Below are 17,864 nucleotides of genomic sequence, written 5' to 3' on the forward strand. Positions count from 1 at the left end.
TGCATGTCTGTCTGTTGGGTTTAAGGGGCAACAGTAACCCCTGGCATCCACACATGTTAGCCATTAGGGATGTAGTATACGGTACAGAGCAAATAAAAATGTTTAGGAAAATAATGGGTAATACAAAAGGATTTGGAGTGACAGAGATCCTCGGAATTAAAAAATGGGTCAAATAAGGTGCATGATGCGGTAATTACATTTAAAGTCAAAACAGGTCTGGGTGGGAAAATCGAAGTTAGCCATTTCTATCTCACACTTCAGTACAGTAGGCAGAGGTAAGGGCAAAGTTTTAGAATAATGAAAGTGACTGGAAGAAGAAACGCTAAAAAAAAAAATAAGCCAAAAGGGTGTAACCAAGTATCTGTCCTATCTTATGCAGATCCTAAACGGTAAACCAGCAGCTGAGGCCATAAAAGACTCCAAAGCCCTAACAATAAATAACAGCAGCAGTCACCCAGCAAAGTCTTTACATTTATCTGCAAAAGTGTTGGTCTTTTGTCCTGTGACAGCAATAAGTCTGCATGACGCACAATTGAGGGTCTGGAATAATAACGGGATAGCGAGTGATGCCCAAAGTAGCGAGAGCTGAAACAACAAAGATAGGCTCTGAAAAATATATATACTTGTGAGAAAATACATCCCAAAATTGAGTTCTACAGTCCTGAAAACCTAAATTATGATACAAAATGTAACTAACAGAGCTCAAAGGAAGGAGAAGAAGGAGAAAATTGCTTAAAATGATTTGTATTGTAGCATTTGTATAATTCTAGGAAGTGAAGTGGGCAATCAGGGCTGTCATATCATATGAGCACAATGGGCACTGGCTGGGGGCTGGGGGTCCCAGGAGCAGGTGGTATCTGATGCCTATGTATGTTTCTGTTTCGCTATCAAAACAGGGACCCCAGTGCACTACTTTGCCCAGAGGCCTATGATGCTGGTACGACGGCCCTGCGTCATGATCAAGAGCTAAAAGATTTTTCTTTGGATTTGCTGGCAAAGGTGGTTGTTGTTTGCTCTTTGTGTGCAGGGCAGGACATGAATTATATATAGCAGTAGAATTCAGGATATGTACAGTCAAGCGTAACATAAGCATGCAACTCACGCGCTTACAGAACGTCTGACCGTGTGGCTCCTACTGGCTACGGCACTAAGATACGAGGGGTGAGACTGGCAGTTCAGTGCCCACCGTTAACTCATCAACTTGCTGAGGCTCCACTTGCAGTTGTAATAAAACCAGTTGTATTATTCATTTAGGATTTATCAGTCAGTGTGGATAACAGAATTAACTATGCCAAAAATTTTATGCTACAAAAAAATTCCCCTTTTAAGGTAGATTATTTTTAAAGCATTTCTTATGAATTCTGTTTGACAAAGTGCCTGGCCTGTACAGGCTGCCTTCCAATGTTCTGAGTGCTCAGGAACAGAGCCAAGGTACAGAGGGTCAATGTTTAATTAGGCCTGTACAAAATGAGAGCGAAAGAGAGCACTTACAGCAATGTGAGTAGGTGCTGTAGGTTCAGCAATGGCCATCAGTCCAAGGCAGGAGGAACATGTCAGCTCTCCTCTGCTACAGGCTGGAAATGAAGGGGGGCTGGAGAACTGTAAGTGCGGTCATACGGAGCATATGATAGCTGAGCTTTAACGGAGTGAGTGACAGACGTGGCTAATGTTCATATATCTGTATCATATAGTGACTTTGACTGTCTCGCTATCTATTTTATAGTGCCTTTCCTACAGATTTTATTTTTTTCTCCAGCCGTCTGGAGATTTTTTTTCTGTCCACCCTGGCCATTGGACCTTACTCTTATTCTATGTTAATTAATGTTGACTAATTTTATTTTCTTACTTTTCTTACTATCTTTTATTTTTCTATTCCTTATTATGTAAAGCACTTTGAGCTACTTTTTGTATGAAAATGTGCTATAGAAATAAATGTTGTTGTTGTTTCCTGTCTATCTATTATATAGTGCTTTCACATCTATAGATAGATAGATATGTAAGGCACTATATAATAGATAGATTGATAGACAGATAGCACATTTCATATCTATCTATCTATCTATCTATCTATCTATCTATCTATCTATCTATCTATCTATCTATCTATCTATCTATCTATCTATCTATCTATCCTGCCTACTATACTAAAATTAATATCTATCTATCTATCTATCTATCTATCTATCTATCTATCTATCTATCTATCTATCTATCTAGCTGTCTGTAGTATCAATCCTTGCCATCTGGATACAGAAAAACTTGAATTAATTTGACATTATTTCTAATATATTTTATTGATTGTCATTACAACTTGCATGTGAATCAGAATAATCCATGTACACCTCAGTGTTAATATTGGCAGAGCACCATCTTTTGGAGCATATTTTGTAATGCAGGTAGTAATAAAATCCATCCATCCATCCATCCATTTTCCAACTCGCTCAATCGGAACACAGGGTCACAGAGGTCTGCTGGAGCCAATACCAGTCAACACAGGGTGCAAGGCAGGAACCAATCCCGGGCAGGGCGCTCACACACACAAAACACTCGAGACAATTTAGAATCGCCAATCCACCTAACCTGCATGTGTTTGAACCATGGGAGGAAACCAGAGCACCAGGAAGAAACCAATGCAGGCACGGGGAGAACATGCAAACTCCACGCAGGAAGGACCCGGGAAGCAAACCTAGGTCTCCTTATTGTGAGACAGCAGCGCTACCCACTGCGCCACCGTGCCACCCTAGCAATAAAAAGTCTTGCATTTTTTTTAATTTCAACTGATGATGCATCACAAGCATTTGTAGCAATAATATTAGAAGTTAGCTGTTGAGAGAACCAGCCACGACAGGGACAGACACCAAGACAGCTTATGTCCAAAATACACCCGTTTGTTTTCTCTGACAATTACAGTGCACCAATCACTCACAGTCCTTCTTTTTCTCCTATTCTTTTCTTGCTGCCTCCACTCCTCTCTCGTAAGCTTCGTCTCACCCCCTCCCAACTCCGGCTTCTCAACTGGAGTGAGGCGGCCCCTTTTATGCAGTACCCAGATGTGCTCCAGGTGCTTCTTGACGATCTTCCTGAGCACCTGGAAGCACACCGAGTGTATTTGCCTCCTGGCCTAGCAACACTCCCTGTTGTGGTGGAAGTGCTGCCGTATGTGACTCCGACAACGTCTGGACGGACCCTGGTGGTGGCTGCGTGCCCCAACCGGCTGAAGCTTCCCAGCTACAAACGTGTGACCCACCAGCTCCAACCAGAGCAGTTTCCCTCTTGTGTCCCGGGGAAGGTATCAGTCCTCTATTGGCTTCTTGCCGTATCCCATAGATGTGCACGTTGACCCAATGTGAGCAGTTTAGTGGTGAGTGCTTGACTGATAAAATGGCATCCTGCTCAGGGTTGGTTCCCACCTTGTACCCAATGTTCACTGTGACCCTGCAGTAGAAAAGTCATGTTTGGGACATTTAAGGATGGCTACATGTCCTAATGGCTTGTGCCTTCAGTGTTACGCAGTGCCTTACAGCGCTCTGTGTCTGAGCACTTTTCCAAAATCCCATTTGTTTAACACAGGTAAAAGATGGCTGCACAGAACAGTACGTCTGATTAATGAGTATTTACCGACTGTATAAAAGCCAGACCTCTTTCTACATATTAAATCTGATCCTTTGGCATGTGACCGTAGTGAAATTCCGCAGGGTTTCATTTGGAGGCTTCACTGCCATTTCCCTTGGTTGCCTGTGCATAATTACCGGCCGATGACAGCAGCCTTTGACGTGGCTGTCCCCAGTTGGGTCGTTTGAGCCTCGAGTCCCCCAGGTTTTAATTAAGCTAAATGTGTAGAATCCCTTTTCTTGTGTCAGTGGCGGCCGACTTTGATTAACAGCTTGTGTTCCGAGTTGCTTGGGTAACAGGATCACCATTGTGGTATACGTCGACATGAACTGTAAATGCTAACAAGCAGAATAGACCTGTGCCATGATAAGAGACCGGACCCCTCATGTAATGAAGGGTGGCTCCTTTATCTTGGGCTACACATCACTGGGCAGCCTCTTCTTCCTTTTTAGTCTAAACCAGTGATTCCCAACCGGTGGTTCACGAACCCCCAGGGGTTTGTGTGCTTTATAAAAGGGGTTTGCAAAAAAAATATTGTAATGGCTGAATTTTAAATCCCAAAAGCAAAAAATATAGCGAAATATTAAATGTAGGCAAATATATTCACAGTACTATTAATAATACGATAATAAAAATGGGTCAACAAATCGATTAAATGTCAAATTCATAAATATTACCTCAGTCACTTACACATTGCGACGGAAGATTCCGTAAAATTGTCGAGTCACAACAGCTAACAATCTGTAACACGATGAGACGCTAAGCCGCTGGTGATGCGTGTACATTCTCGTATGATTTGGAAACTTCCAATTCAGCGAACTGAGAACCCCGAATTTGCTCGAAAGAACGAGATTACCGTCTGCCGATATAAAAATGCCGCGATCAGACAAGGGAGAATTTATTAACCCTCACCTGTTTTGTTTCTCTTCTCGGTACTCAAATGTGGTACTTGGTGCCACTGCCCACCTGCCAAGTTGTTGTGCCTGCATAAGGTAAAATCATCCCTGATGGAGGATCGCAGGAATCATGGGGTAGAGGGGTCCTTTCATCGGATTGGCTGGCTGTTTCAGCTGTTGAATGGCCAAATGGGGGAGGCAGCTTGATGGCTGAGGTCTCCAGGACTCTAAACAAATCCAAATCATATCATGTGATATCATCTACTGTTAAATTCTGCTCCGTATTTCTAAAATTTTTATTTTTATACTGTATTGAGGATGCCTCGCAGTTAGGAGACCCGGGTTCGCTTCCCGGGTCCTCCCTGCGTGGAGTTTGCATGTTCTCCCCGTGTCTGCGTGGGTTTCCTCCGGGCGCTCCGGTTTCCTCCCACAATCCAAAGACATGCCGGTTAGGTGGATTGGCGATTCTAAATTGGCCCTGGTGTGTGGGTGTGTTTGTGTGTGTCCTGCGGTGGGTTGGCACCCTGCCCAGGATTGGTTCCTGCCTTGTGCCCTGTGTTGGCTGGGATTGGCTCCAGCAGACCCCCGTGACCCTGTATTCGGATTCAGCGGGTTAGAAAATGGATGGATGGATGGATGTATTGAGGATTTGTTCTGTTCTTTGTATTGTATTGTATTGGCCCCCTTCTTTTTGACACCCACTGCACGCCCAGCCTACCTAGAAAGCGGTCTCTTTTTGAACTGCCTTTCCCACGGTTTCTTCCATTTTTTCCCTACAAGGGTTTTTTTGGGAGTTTTTCCGTGTCTTCTTAGAGAGTCAAGGCTGGGGGGGCTGTGAAAAGGCATGGCCTGTTAAAGCCCATTGCGGCACTTCTTGTGTAATTTTAGGCAATACAAAAAATAAACTGTATTGTATTGTATTGTAATCGCATGACGCACTAAAGAACCACGAGTGATTTTAATAAGATAAATTGGTAGTGCATAGTGTGTGTAAATAAATTACGATAAAGACTTTTTATTTAATTTTAATAAGATAAATTGGTAGTGCGTGTGTAACTAAATTACGATAAAGACTTTTATTTAAACGTGTGCACGTCGAACGTAAAAGTGAATAATTATTACTCCATAATTTGAATTTTACGAGTGATTTTAATAAGATAAATTGGTAGTGCATAGTGTGTGTAACTAAATTATGATGAAGACTTTTTATTTAAACGTGCACACATTGAACGTGAAAGTGAATAATTATTACTCCGTAATTTTATTATGGATCGATGGTTAAAAATGGGTAGTTTTATCAAATCTAACGAAAAGCTTAACGAGCAATCAATTGCTTCTTCTTCTGCTTCAGTCCCTAGTTTGGTACCAACACAGGGTGACGATACTGAAAGTTGTAGTGAGCTACTGTCTCTCCAGACTGAAAGCAAGGAAAAAATAGGCGAACATAGTAAGACTAAAGAGAAGAAACAAAAATATGACAGCGACTATTTATGAATGGGTTTTTATTTTACCAGGGATGAGTCAGAACCTAAACCGCTTTGTGTAATTTGTAATGAAGTCCTGGCCAACAGCAGTTTAAAACTATCACTTCTTCATAGACACATTGAAACAAAACATCCAACGTACAAGGATAATCCTGTATCGTAATGACTACACAGGGGGTTCATGAATTTATTCCAGTTTTTTGAAGGGGTTCACAAGGAGAAAAAGGCTGAGAATCGCTGGTCTAAACCACAGGGTGTCATTCCCCACCCGAGTCTTCATGTGAAACTTTTCTGAGTCAATAATCGTCAGGCTACCCCTGATTCCTTGGCACAGTCGCGTCACAATTCAACTCCAAGCCGGTGTGCATATTATGGTGTCTGATCATCGGTTTGTAGGTTTATTCAGAGTCCAAGGAAATTCTGTTTGCACATGCTAATCAACAAGCAACACATCACCACTCTCCAGAAAAGTCGGATTTAAAGTATGTAATATCACATTGAAGATGGTGTGGACACTTGGGGGTACTATTGCCCCATGAAACCCAACAGACAGAAACTCCGGACACAGGTTTAAAAAGCACTAAGACGATTTTTAATACTTTTTTTCACTATAGTGCCTCCAAAGCACCTCATCTACCAAACACACAATGAATACACACAATAATTCTCCTCTTCTCCTCCCAGCAAGCTCGGTCTCACTCCCTCCAAACTCCGGCTCGCTTGCTGGGTCTCCAACTGTTCTTTATATAGTTCTTGACCTGGAAGTGCTTCTGTCCTTCTGTCTTGCTAGCACTTCCGGGTCAGTTGGAGAATTAGCTTTTCTTCAGCTCGGAAGTACTTTGGGACTTCCGTCCTCGTGACTTGTGAGTACTTATACTATACGGGAAACAGAAATTCCTGTGTCTCCCTGCAGCGTCTCCTGGCAGCACCCACAGTACCCCAGCAGGGTTGTGAAGCCGAACTTCATATCCCATGGTGCCCTGCAGGAATCCGGGGCACCGCTATGCTGCAGGAAAATCGCCATCTAGTGTCCTGGATGTGTCGGCCATTTTGAGCTGCCGGCCCATCCATCACGATGGAAAAGTCACATTTCTCATTTCTGAACAACATACAGTACTGTGGGCGAAAAATTGAACTCAAAAAAATAAGCTTTGAACTCAGCGCATAAAATTTAAATATAAATCGAGCAATAGTCCCTTATACACACTCACCGTCCACTTTATTAGGTACACCTGCTCAGCTGCTTCTTAACACAAAAACCCAATCAGCCAATCACACGGCAGCAACTCAATGTAGACCTGCTGAAGTCCAAACTGACCATCAGAATGGGGATGAAAGGCTTAGAACATGGCCTGGTTGTTGGTGTCAGGCAGGCCTGTCTGAGTATTTCAGAAACTGATGATCTTCTGGCATTTCCACGCACAACCATCTCCAGGATCAAGAGCGGCACTTGGGGGTGGCAAGTGGGTCGTCTGCCTGAGGACCTACAGCAAAGGGGACCCCTCTTTTGAGGTCCGCGCATCCCGTTCTAGTGCATTTGTCAAGTTATATTCTCCAGTATATATCATATTTGAGATGCTTCTAAGAGGAACCCTTTTAAAATCCCTCTTCAAGGTTAAATTCCATACATGTACGTCTTTGAAAACATTCCATAGTCCGATTTGCATACACAACCATCTCCAGGGTTGCCTTATTGATGCCGGAGGTCAGAGGAGAACGGCCAGACTGGTCTGAGCTGATTGAAAGGCAGCAGTAACTCAAATAAGCACTCGTTACAACTGAGGTTTTTCAGAAGAACATCTCTGAACACACAAAACGATAAACCTTGAAGCAGGTGGACTACAGCAGCAGGAGACTACAGCGGGTGCCACTCCTGTCAGCTAAGAACAGGCAACTGAGGCTACAACTCACACGGGCCCACTAAAACTGAACTACAGAAGACTGTAAAGACGTTGCCTGGTCTCGATTTCCATTATGACATTTGGATGGCAGAGTCAGAATTTGACATGAACATGAAAGCATGGATCCATCCTGCCTTGATTCAACAGTTCAGGCTGGTGCTGGTGGTGTAATGGTATGGGGGATATTTTCTTGGCACACTTTGGGCCCCTTAGTACCAACTGAGCATCTTTTAAATGCCACAGCCTACTTGATTATTCTTGCTGACCATGTCCATCCCTTTATGACCGCCATCTTCTGATGGCTACTTCCAGCAGGATAACACGCCATGTCACAAAACTCAGATCCTCTCACACTGGTTTCTTGAACATGACAAGGAGTTCACTGCACTCAAATGGCCTCCACAGTCAGCAGATCTTAATCCAGTAGAGCACCTTTGGGATGTGGTGGAACAGGAGATTCACATCATGGATATGCAGCCCTCCGACAAATCTGCAGCAACCGCGTGATGCTATCATGTCAATATGGACCAAAATCCCTGAGGAGTGTTTCCAGCACCTTGTTGAATTTACACCATGAAGAATTATGGAAGGCAAAAGGGGGTCCAAACCGGTATTAGCAAGGTGTACCTAATAAAATGGCCAGTGAGTAATTGCAGTAATCTTGCAAATGAAGCTTAGACACTTGAGTGATAATCCAGAGGTCGGGGTGTCCTGTGAAACATCAAGCACTGCAAGGAAAGGACACACGATCAACAATTTGGGGAATTGGAGGGTCCCCATGATGCAATGGGTGCCAGCATGCTGCTAAACAATGAAATGCAGTTGTTGAGCTTTGCCCCCCAATATCACTTGGACTGTTATCCTAGTGGGTACCAAAATGGAGAGTGTATGACACATAAACACCACCAGTCTCTTCAGAGCTCAGGTTTAGATCCATTTGGGTGTCCGCCTGACGAAACTCTTCTACACCCCGGCAGGACATAAGGTCTGGCATTTTGTATTTGGCATGGCCAGTTGTAATCTCCCCTGCTGCCCACTGACCATCTGCTGTCCTCTGCTACTGGAGCTCCTCTGTTTGATTTGCAAACTAATAATTTTGCAACTGAATGTTCTACTGCTTTAGGTACTTGTGGTACTTATTTAGGTCATGGTGTGCTATATAAAATACTAATTCATTGTCTTAAGAATGGGGGAAGAAAAGCTGAAAAAAAAATCTCTCAAATAGCATCATAATGAATGTGATAATAGAAAAAGAAATTGAACTGTAAGGCACACGAGCCTTCCAGTAAATTACCAGCAGCCTGGAATAATGAACTTTCCTTGAGCGATAAATCGATTCTGTTTTTTACTACCCCTGCACCGGGCCTACATATAAAACTAGGAGCACGTGTAATAAATCTCCAGAAGATGAGTTACGATCAGCCCGCGAGAGGTGAGGGGAAAACCAGACGCTCGCACGCACACCCTTGGAGTGGGATCCATTTGTACCGTTTAATATTCCCACTGGCTTTGACTTGCTTTTATTTGAGTTCTGTACTTCTTCCTTTCACCACCGTATTAACAAAATAAATAAAAACTGACAGCAAACGAAACGTTTCTAATAAAAGATCCTTGAGGCTTCATCCCATTCAGGCTTGCAGGGGACCTGTCCAGACAGCATTGGACACAAGGCAGGAGCCAACCCTGCATGGGGTGCTTGTCATGCAAGTCCAGTGTAAACGAATCAAAGGACAACGATAAGGTAACCCCGTATAATTGGATCGCAAGCAGATAATTGCAGAGAGGTCTTTTCAGATACGATGAGTTCAGGACAGAACTGGCAAAGAGGGCGGAGCTTCTGTTTTTCAGTGCACCTGGCAGGAAGAGGCGGGTCCAGGTGGACGGACACCTGTAGTGATGTCAGATGTTCTAGCTGTCAATCATCTGGTCTGCAGAGGAATGAAGAGAGCATGGCATTAAGACAGAGTGCCAACCCCTGGTGTGGCGGTGGGATTACAGTCACTAGAGCCCTTCAGATGTCCTTGATGCGCACGCGCGTGACAGCAGTTTAGAATAAGTAATGGACCAAGAACTTTAAAAACGGCAAACATCCTCCATTCTTTGTGAGCTGGATATACAACATACAATGGATTCAGAAAAAAAATCAGACTCTACTTCTGGCTCACTTTATTGTGTTGCAGATTTAATTTTAAAAGGATAAATTTGCCCAACAATCTATACTCAATAACCCATAATGACAAAGTGAACACCTGTCTTCAAAAAGGTTTGCAAATTCATTAAAAAAAATCAAAAGTCAAAATCGCTCCTCCATGTAAGTATTCAGACCCTTAATTCAATACTTTGTAGGAGCCATGTTGGCAGCAATTCCAGCTCCAGATCTTCTTGAGTAAATCTCTACAAGCCTAGCGATCCTTGATTTTTGTAGTTTATGCCCTTCTTCCTGGTAGGTCCTCTCAAATTCCTTTAAACTGGATGGTAAGCATCTGTAAGTGGCCATCTTCAGGCCCTGTGGGGTGTTATGTCTGGGCTTTGGCTGGACCATTCAGAGACTTGTCCCAAAGCTACTCTAGCGTTGTCATGGCTGTGTGCTTCGGGTCATTGTGGTGCTGAACAGTGAACCCTTGCCCCAGTCTGAGGTCCCATCCTTCAAGGACCCCTCTGTGTTTGGCCACATTCAGCTTTCCCCTATTTCTGGCCATTCTCTCTGTCCCTGCTGCTGAGAAGCTCCCCGCTATTAGCAGGAAAACAAAATTTCATGGAGAGATTATATAACAAAGATTCTAATTGAATGAGACCCAATGGTGGCCAACTCTAGCCGACGGCAAACGTTGTGAAAAACAACATTGGAAAAAAAGACAACAATTCTCACATAACTCTGATTGTATAATCCACATTTCCTTTATCCAGTTGTATGCTCAGAATGTGCAAAATGTATGCATTTTGTGCCAAAATTATATTTATACTAGTGGAAAATTCTGCATACAATATAAATTGGAAAGGCAATTCCAAAGCACTGTATTATGGGAATATGAAGATCCGCCTCCCCTCATCTTTCATTGGCCAAGAATCCTGTCTTCAATTCAGAAGCACAGTATTGTGGGAAAGCGTCTTTCCTGTTTATATCGTGGGCTGAGTTTTCTTGAAATATTAATATTTTCAGCAAATATTCTCTGAGCACACAAATGGAGAATGAACATGTGAAATATGAGACGTGAGTTAGATTAGAATTTTATTTCTTTTTTTCATGGATGTTTTTCCACATTAATGGTAATAATAATTATTATTATTTACATTTACAGTATATGGCACTTTTCTCGCTACTCAAAGCACTCTCCACGCAGGGATGACCCAGGGCGTGAACCCAAGATCTACTTACAGTACATTCAAGGCATTAGCGCTGCCACTGTGCTGATACATCATTTACTGTTGTCCAGCACAGGTCACTGTTGGGTCTTGTTCAGTCAGAATGTCTATGTAATTTCTCCCCAAAAAAGTGAGATTAATTTTTTTGTATACCACTACAAATGACATGGGTAAGTAACATAAAGAATATATATGTCTCATTCTTGGATGGAGTATTCCTTCAAATATATATTTTGAACTTTGGAAGCCAAATCACCTTTTTTGGTCTTATGGAGTTTTTAGCTCAAGCTGCCTGGGGTTTTTACAGTTCCTCTCTCTTGTGGGACATTTTGTGTAGTTTTGGACATTTAAAGATATATTTTGAACTTTGGAAACCAAATCCTCTTTTTGTGCCTATGCAGACTAACGCCGGCCTGTAAAATTTGGGGGGTCAAGCTGCCAGGGGTTTTTACAATTCCTCTTCCTTGTCAGGAGTTTTGTGTATTTTGGGATATTTAAATGTATATTTTGAACTTTGGATGCCAAATTGCCTTTTTATGTCTGAGCAGATTGAAGCCCGACTGTGGAGATCGGGGGTCAGGCAACCTGGGGTTTTTACATTTCCTCTCCCTTGTGGGACATTTAGTGTATTTTGGGACATTTAAAGATATATTTTGAACTTTGGAAACCAAATCGTCTTTTTGTGCCTTGGCAGACTGACGCCTGCCCTTTGAATTTGGGGGTCAAGCTACCTGGGGTTTTTACAGTTCCTCTCTCTTGTGGGAAATTTTGTGCATTTTGGGATATTTAAAGGTATATTTTTGGTTAGAAATAAATAAATTAGAGGGTCAACTCAGGTTGGACGGTTTGGAGATGAAATCAGAGAGACGAGATTGCATTGGTTTGGACCTGTGCAGAGAAGAGATGCTGGGTAGACTGGGAGAAGGGTGCTAAGGATAGAGCTGGCAGGGAGGAGGAACAGAGGAAGATCTAAGAGAAGGTTTATGGATGTGGTGAGAGGACATGCAGGTGGTAGGTGTGACAGAGCAAGATGGAGAGGACAGGATGATATGGAAAAATATGATCTGCTGTGGCAACCCCTACCGGGATCAGAGTAGAAGAGTAAAGAAGAAGAGTAAAAGTATATTTTTGAACTTTGGAAGCCAAATTCCCTTTTTGGGCCAGTATAGTTTGGAACCTGCCAGTGAAGTTTTTTTCAGGGTTTGGCTGCCTCGAGTGCGGCCTACTCTACTCAGGCTTGCTTTAGGGGTCTTTTTGTGTCCTCACTCCTTTTAGCTATTTCTCCTGCACTCAAATCATAAGTACACCCAGGATAGACTTAGACTCCTTGTAACTTGATAGTGAGAGAAGTTGGGTTGTGAAGTACATGGATGGATTCTTTGTTTTTCTCCCATAACCACTTAAAGGACGGCATTTAACAAGAAACCAAAACTGGTTTGAAAGACAGCAGAATCTCACCTGAGGCTGACAGAGTGTCGTTTAGAAATTTGCGAATGAAAAGCAGGAGCCCCAGGAGAGCTCAAGAAAAAGGTTAATCAAGTCACAGCATATGTTAGAATACGTTTTGGCAGTGAGCATCATGGGGGAGCATAAGAAGAGTTACACCCAAGCCCATATTGTTAGACCTAATAATTTTAAATCTTTTTTTTTATTTTTCAATGACCATATGTCACACTGAACACCCATTGGTTTTTTGCATTTCCTGGACTATCTGAATAGCTCAACAAAGCTTGCTATAGAAAACAGTTAAGTAAACTGCAGCACGGAGTTCATGTTGACATTCCTGGTAATGAGCCTGAGGTACTGAAAGCCAGATGAGGAATTCTGGAGCCACGAGCCCTGCAGGACAGTATATTGAGATGTCAGATGCATTTTAAATTCCTAATCTCCATGGTTTGGGCTTTTGTCTTCTGCTCTATGACTCTCATGCAGTTAAACTCTGTGAATCTTCCCATTACGCTCTCATCAACGATAAAGTAGCAGAGTCTCTGTCGCTCATTAAACTTAGATGGCAGACATCTGGAGTGCATGATAAATCTCGTTGTGTGCAATGTCGGTGGTGTCTACATCATTTTATAAAAAAATAAAGAAAAGGGGATGAGCCGCTCCTGTAGACTCAATGCCTTTGAGGAGACATGACACACATGCAGAAGAGAAGGTGATTTGTGACCCACTTTCAAGTGCAGACCTGATGCACAATAATTTTAATCCAAGGAGCCATCTACACCTTCGCTCTGGGTCTACTCCACACCCCCATGTAGTTATTGGGAACCTCCTGAACCTGAAACAGTTGAGAGTCAGGAATCAAGATGAGCCGGGTAAATGAGGACACACAAATGCAGCAAGGGGTAGGTGCACAAAACTTGATAAGTGCTTTAATTAAAATCCTCACAAAAATGGTGTTCAGAATAAAAAAGTCCAGTGTATGAAGAAATAATTCATAAAATTAAGTGATCATGGAGGTTAAAATCATTCCAATCAATATTCCATAAAATCGAGGTTCAAAGGTCCCCATCCAGAGACAGTTCTTTAAAATCCTACCAGTCCCAGTGTTTCCTTTTAAAGCCGACGTCTCCTCAGCTTACTCCTGCAGCAGAGGAGATGCCCTTCCGACAGGTCATCCGTCAATTCCTGGCTCGGGTCCCTGGGACGCACACACGTCCCTCATCGTCTACAGGAGACACGGCATATCAGGTCTCTCCTACTCCCTTGCATTGTTCAGTGGGACCACCTGCCTCTGGTCCTCTAGCACTGGCTTTCTCAATCTTCCCTTTCGTTCGTTCTCTCGTTCTCCCATTCTCCCATTTTAATCCCCTGTCTTTCCTTCTCCTTTGTCGTTTCTCTTCCTTCTCTCTGCCTTACAAGCTCCTTTTAGATTGGCTTACCCCATTGGACACTTGCAAGGTAAGAATGAGACACTGGACTGACGCTCCCATTCACAGATGTATGTGCGATCAGCCAGGCACCCCCCAACCATCCCTTGTTCGAAGAGCCCACACCCGCTCCCGATTGAAGCCTGCACTTCCTGGGTGTATCCAGCAGGGGGTGCATGCACCCTCGGAAGAGGTTCATTAGAGATTGCAGCCATTACTAACCCAACAATATACATAAAGATCTATCTTATACCCTCATTGTGACGACAGAAAGGCTGAGGCTGGCATTTCAGCCCGTTAATGGGTGCGTTTATTTATTTATACAATGAATGATCCACAGAAGAGTTTCTGAAACTAGTCACGGCTATCCTAGTGTGGTTTCTGAAGTCTCCTTCACTCCTCCAATATTCCCTGCCATCTTTCAGTGTTGCATGTCGCATAGTTGTTATAATTATTGAGGAGCGACCTCAGTAGCCTCGATAAACCCCGTGAATAGGACAGTAGTCTTCTAACTCACACTTGGTACCCTTCTATCATTTCAATCGCTCTAGATAAAAGACAAAGTATAAAGAATATTAAAAGCAACATGATATTTAATAAAGTATAACAATACTGAATAGAAGGAAATATAATAGAAAACAAAATAGATAGCAAAGTCCAGATTTAAACAGTCTTAGAAAAGCTTACTGAAAATCAGAAGTGTCAAGGGGTGGATGTTGTCCTGACCAGATTTTGGTTTAGTGATTGGTGTCATTCATAGTTATGTTTTCCAAATCAGATGATTTTGTGTCTCTCTTGATCTCTGATGTCACCCTTCTGTCGTTTGTTTTTTCTTCTTCTTCATATTTATGTTAAAATGCACACATGGAGTTACCAGGACATGTGACATTGCACTAATTTCATTGCTTATCTTGTCCTGATGACGAATGACTCGGATCAAAGTGTTTGATCTTTTATGTAACTCCACACTCCTTTCCTTTCCCAAGCGATAAACTAATTCAGTAAAGTCCTAGCCCGGTAGTTTCCAACCTTTGTCATAATATAAATTAATTGATGCAGGTTCTTTGGTATGTGTTTTTCTAATCTGCTTATTCCTGAACAGAGTCGCGGATGTTACTGGAGCCTCTCCCAGGAAGTGTATTGTGCAAGGAAGGAACAATCTCAAGAACAAGGCACTAGTCCTCACCATTAGCCTCCTTAGCGTTGGAACTGAACATCACTCGAGCTGTAAAAACAGTGCAAAAAGGTTTTAGGCGGGTCTTCTGTAAACATCAAGCCTGAGTGTTACCTGGGCAATGGGTAGACGCCCGGGTTTGCAGTACACAAGACCTCTGCTCGCTTCGCTCGTCAACCCCTGGGCTGGTGCTACGCTCTAGCCTCTATGCGGGATGCGGTTGTACAATTTAAAAAGATTTTTATTTTCATGGGAATCACACACAAATACTTTTTAAACTTACACTTTTACTGCCCAGAGGGGACTGGGCGGTCTCATGGTCTGGAATCCCTACAGATTTTATTTTTTCTCCAGCCGTCTGGAGTTTTTGTTTTTCTGTCCCCCCTGGCCATTGAACCTTACTCTTATTCGATGTTAATTAATGTTGATTTATTTTATTTTATAAATTGTGTCTTTCATTTTTCTATTCTTTAATATGTAAAGCACTTTGAGCTACTGTTTGTATGAAAATGTGCTATAGAAATAAATGTTGTTGTTGTTGTTGTAAAACCTCAGTGAAAACAATTTTTTGAATTACATTTTTGTTAATATCGCATTGAATTCTGATTCTATTTTTGGACTTTTATCATGGCAACGTAACGTATAACTGCCTGTGATTGAACTTCGTTTCTTTCTCTCTATTAAGAATGTTTGGCTCTGAGATTTGTTAATTGTCTTTGCAAAAGCTATTCTAACAGGAAACTGTTAACGTTTTAATACGAATGGCATATCAAGATCTCCTTTGTTGTGTAATGTTATCCCCTGAAGATGTACAAGATTACCTTTCTTGGATACATCTTTCTTCCTACAATAATTTGGCCGGAGGAAGACCGGACTGTGTTAACAGTTGTAGATATTCTACGGGATATTGAAAGTTGATGTTTTCATCTTCCGCACCATCACCACCAACTTTTTCAGCAGAGTCTATTGATATGCATTTATCCAATTTGCAGTGTAACCGATCGACATTTTTGGCGTAAATTCATTTGACTTCATCATTTCTCGGTGCTAGGACTGCACGTGTACTTATTTTTCTGTTGATAACCCTCCGTGAGGAAATTCTTCAATAAGATTTGGACATAATATGTCTTCTTTAATTAGGAACTTAGAGTGAGGAAAACGTTAAAATTTATAAGAGCTGAGAGATCAGAAAATGTGTCTGTCAAAAGCATTCACACGAATGAGAGGTGAGATTACTGTGTGTTTGGTTAAATATGGTTGAGAGGAAGCAGTGACTTGAAAAAATCTCATGGCCAAAGTCTCATCTCATGGGACTTGAAAAAATCTTCCAAAAAATCTTGTCTCGTCGCATGATTATTAAAATAGAGAGATTTGTTTTAGAAATGTCATGAAGAGACTACTGAAATGATCAAGTAAATTAAAGACAAGAATGTACTTGGAGAATGGTTGATGTAACACACAAAATGTACCAGGCGATGACTAAGAGATCAGCAGATGTCCTGTGAAAACCAAGACTGGACAGTTGTCACTTGCACAGAGATTTCAAGGATAATAGCTGAACCTCTGAGATTTGAGAAGAACAAGAGTGTAGTGGAGTAGACTTTTATTTGAATAAGTTATTTGGGAGTAAGTCAACGGACCAATCAGAGTCTGAGTGTGCATTAATCAGCACTGTAATGCAGACTGACATGTTTATAAAACTGACCTCTGCCTTCATCTTTTTGACCATTCTGTGACACACTGCTGTGATGAGTGCTCCCTCTTCAGCATTTACTGTAGAGTAATATAAGCTGCAATGGACAAGCTTCCTCCTGCCTGGTTCCTGGCTCTAAAAGGTCCTAGTTGAGGACAGCATTTCTTTCTTTGATACATATCTCCAAATTGAATGTTATTTCTTCCACACCTCTTACTCCTAGCTGAGAGGTGGTGGAGGACACTTTATAACTACCTCTCATGTCCTACACCGGGATAAGACAAATTAACATCTTGGTCAATTCCTAGGAGTAATTCTGCGATACTTGATAAATACTATTTCACCATTCACAGCAGTACTGTGTATGGATGGTATTACAATAAAGCTACTTGACTTGACTTGACCTGACATGGACACAAGGGCACCGTTGTCACCTTGACATGAAAGAGTCGGTTGATCGATGTCAAAAACTCTGAAATATATCCACTGTAATCCATTTCAATTTTGTATAACACTGAAATGTGAAAACTTCCAAGGGGTAAGACATGCACTTGTGATCAAGTGGAGGCCAAAACTCCAACACAGGAGTAGGAGTGAAAGAGATCAAGCATGGCAGGGAAAGTCCTAGGAACCTGAGAAAGTTGTTCACTTATAATTTTTGTTTGTCAAAATTGTATTTAAGCCAGCTGCCTGACGCTCTCACTCCTCTTGTTTGCAGGCCAGCCCTCAGGCCTAATTGGACGACACTTGATGCTATGAAGCTTTGTGACAATAATACTGTCATCGGTAAGTCACCCTTTACTTAACAAGACAAAATTGATTTTGAAAATACCATTCAAAAAAAATGAAGAACGGTGATATGGTCATT

The 17,864-nt window shown here is 42.1% G+C and overlaps 1 protein-coding gene across 3 annotated transcripts in view; it reads left to right on the plus strand.

Annotated features, from left to right (window-relative positions):
• atp8b4 (ATPase phospholipid transporting 8B4) overlaps positions 1–17,864 on the plus strand; it is a 248,513-nt gene that overhangs the window by 75,598 nt on the left and 155,051 nt on the right. Inside the window, exon 3 of one of the 3 annotated variants that reach the window (XM_039772861.1) lies at positions 17,715–17,782. The exons of the other annotated variants lie outside the window; for them this stretch is intronic. Within the exon in view, the coding sequence (XP_039628795.1) occupies positions 17,752–17,782 (31 nt within the window). The 5' untranslated portion in view covers positions 17,715–17,751. The remainder of the gene's footprint in view (positions 1–17,714; positions 17,783–17,864) is intronic. 3 annotated transcript variants of the gene reach the window in all.

The sequence above is a fragment of the Polypterus senegalus genome, chromosome 12, assembly GCF_016835505.1.
Source record: "Polypterus senegalus isolate Bchr_013 chromosome 12, ASM1683550v1, whole genome shotgun sequence".
Taxonomy (NCBI): domain Eukaryota; kingdom Metazoa; phylum Chordata; class Cladistia; order Polypteriformes; family Polypteridae; genus Polypterus; species Polypterus senegalus.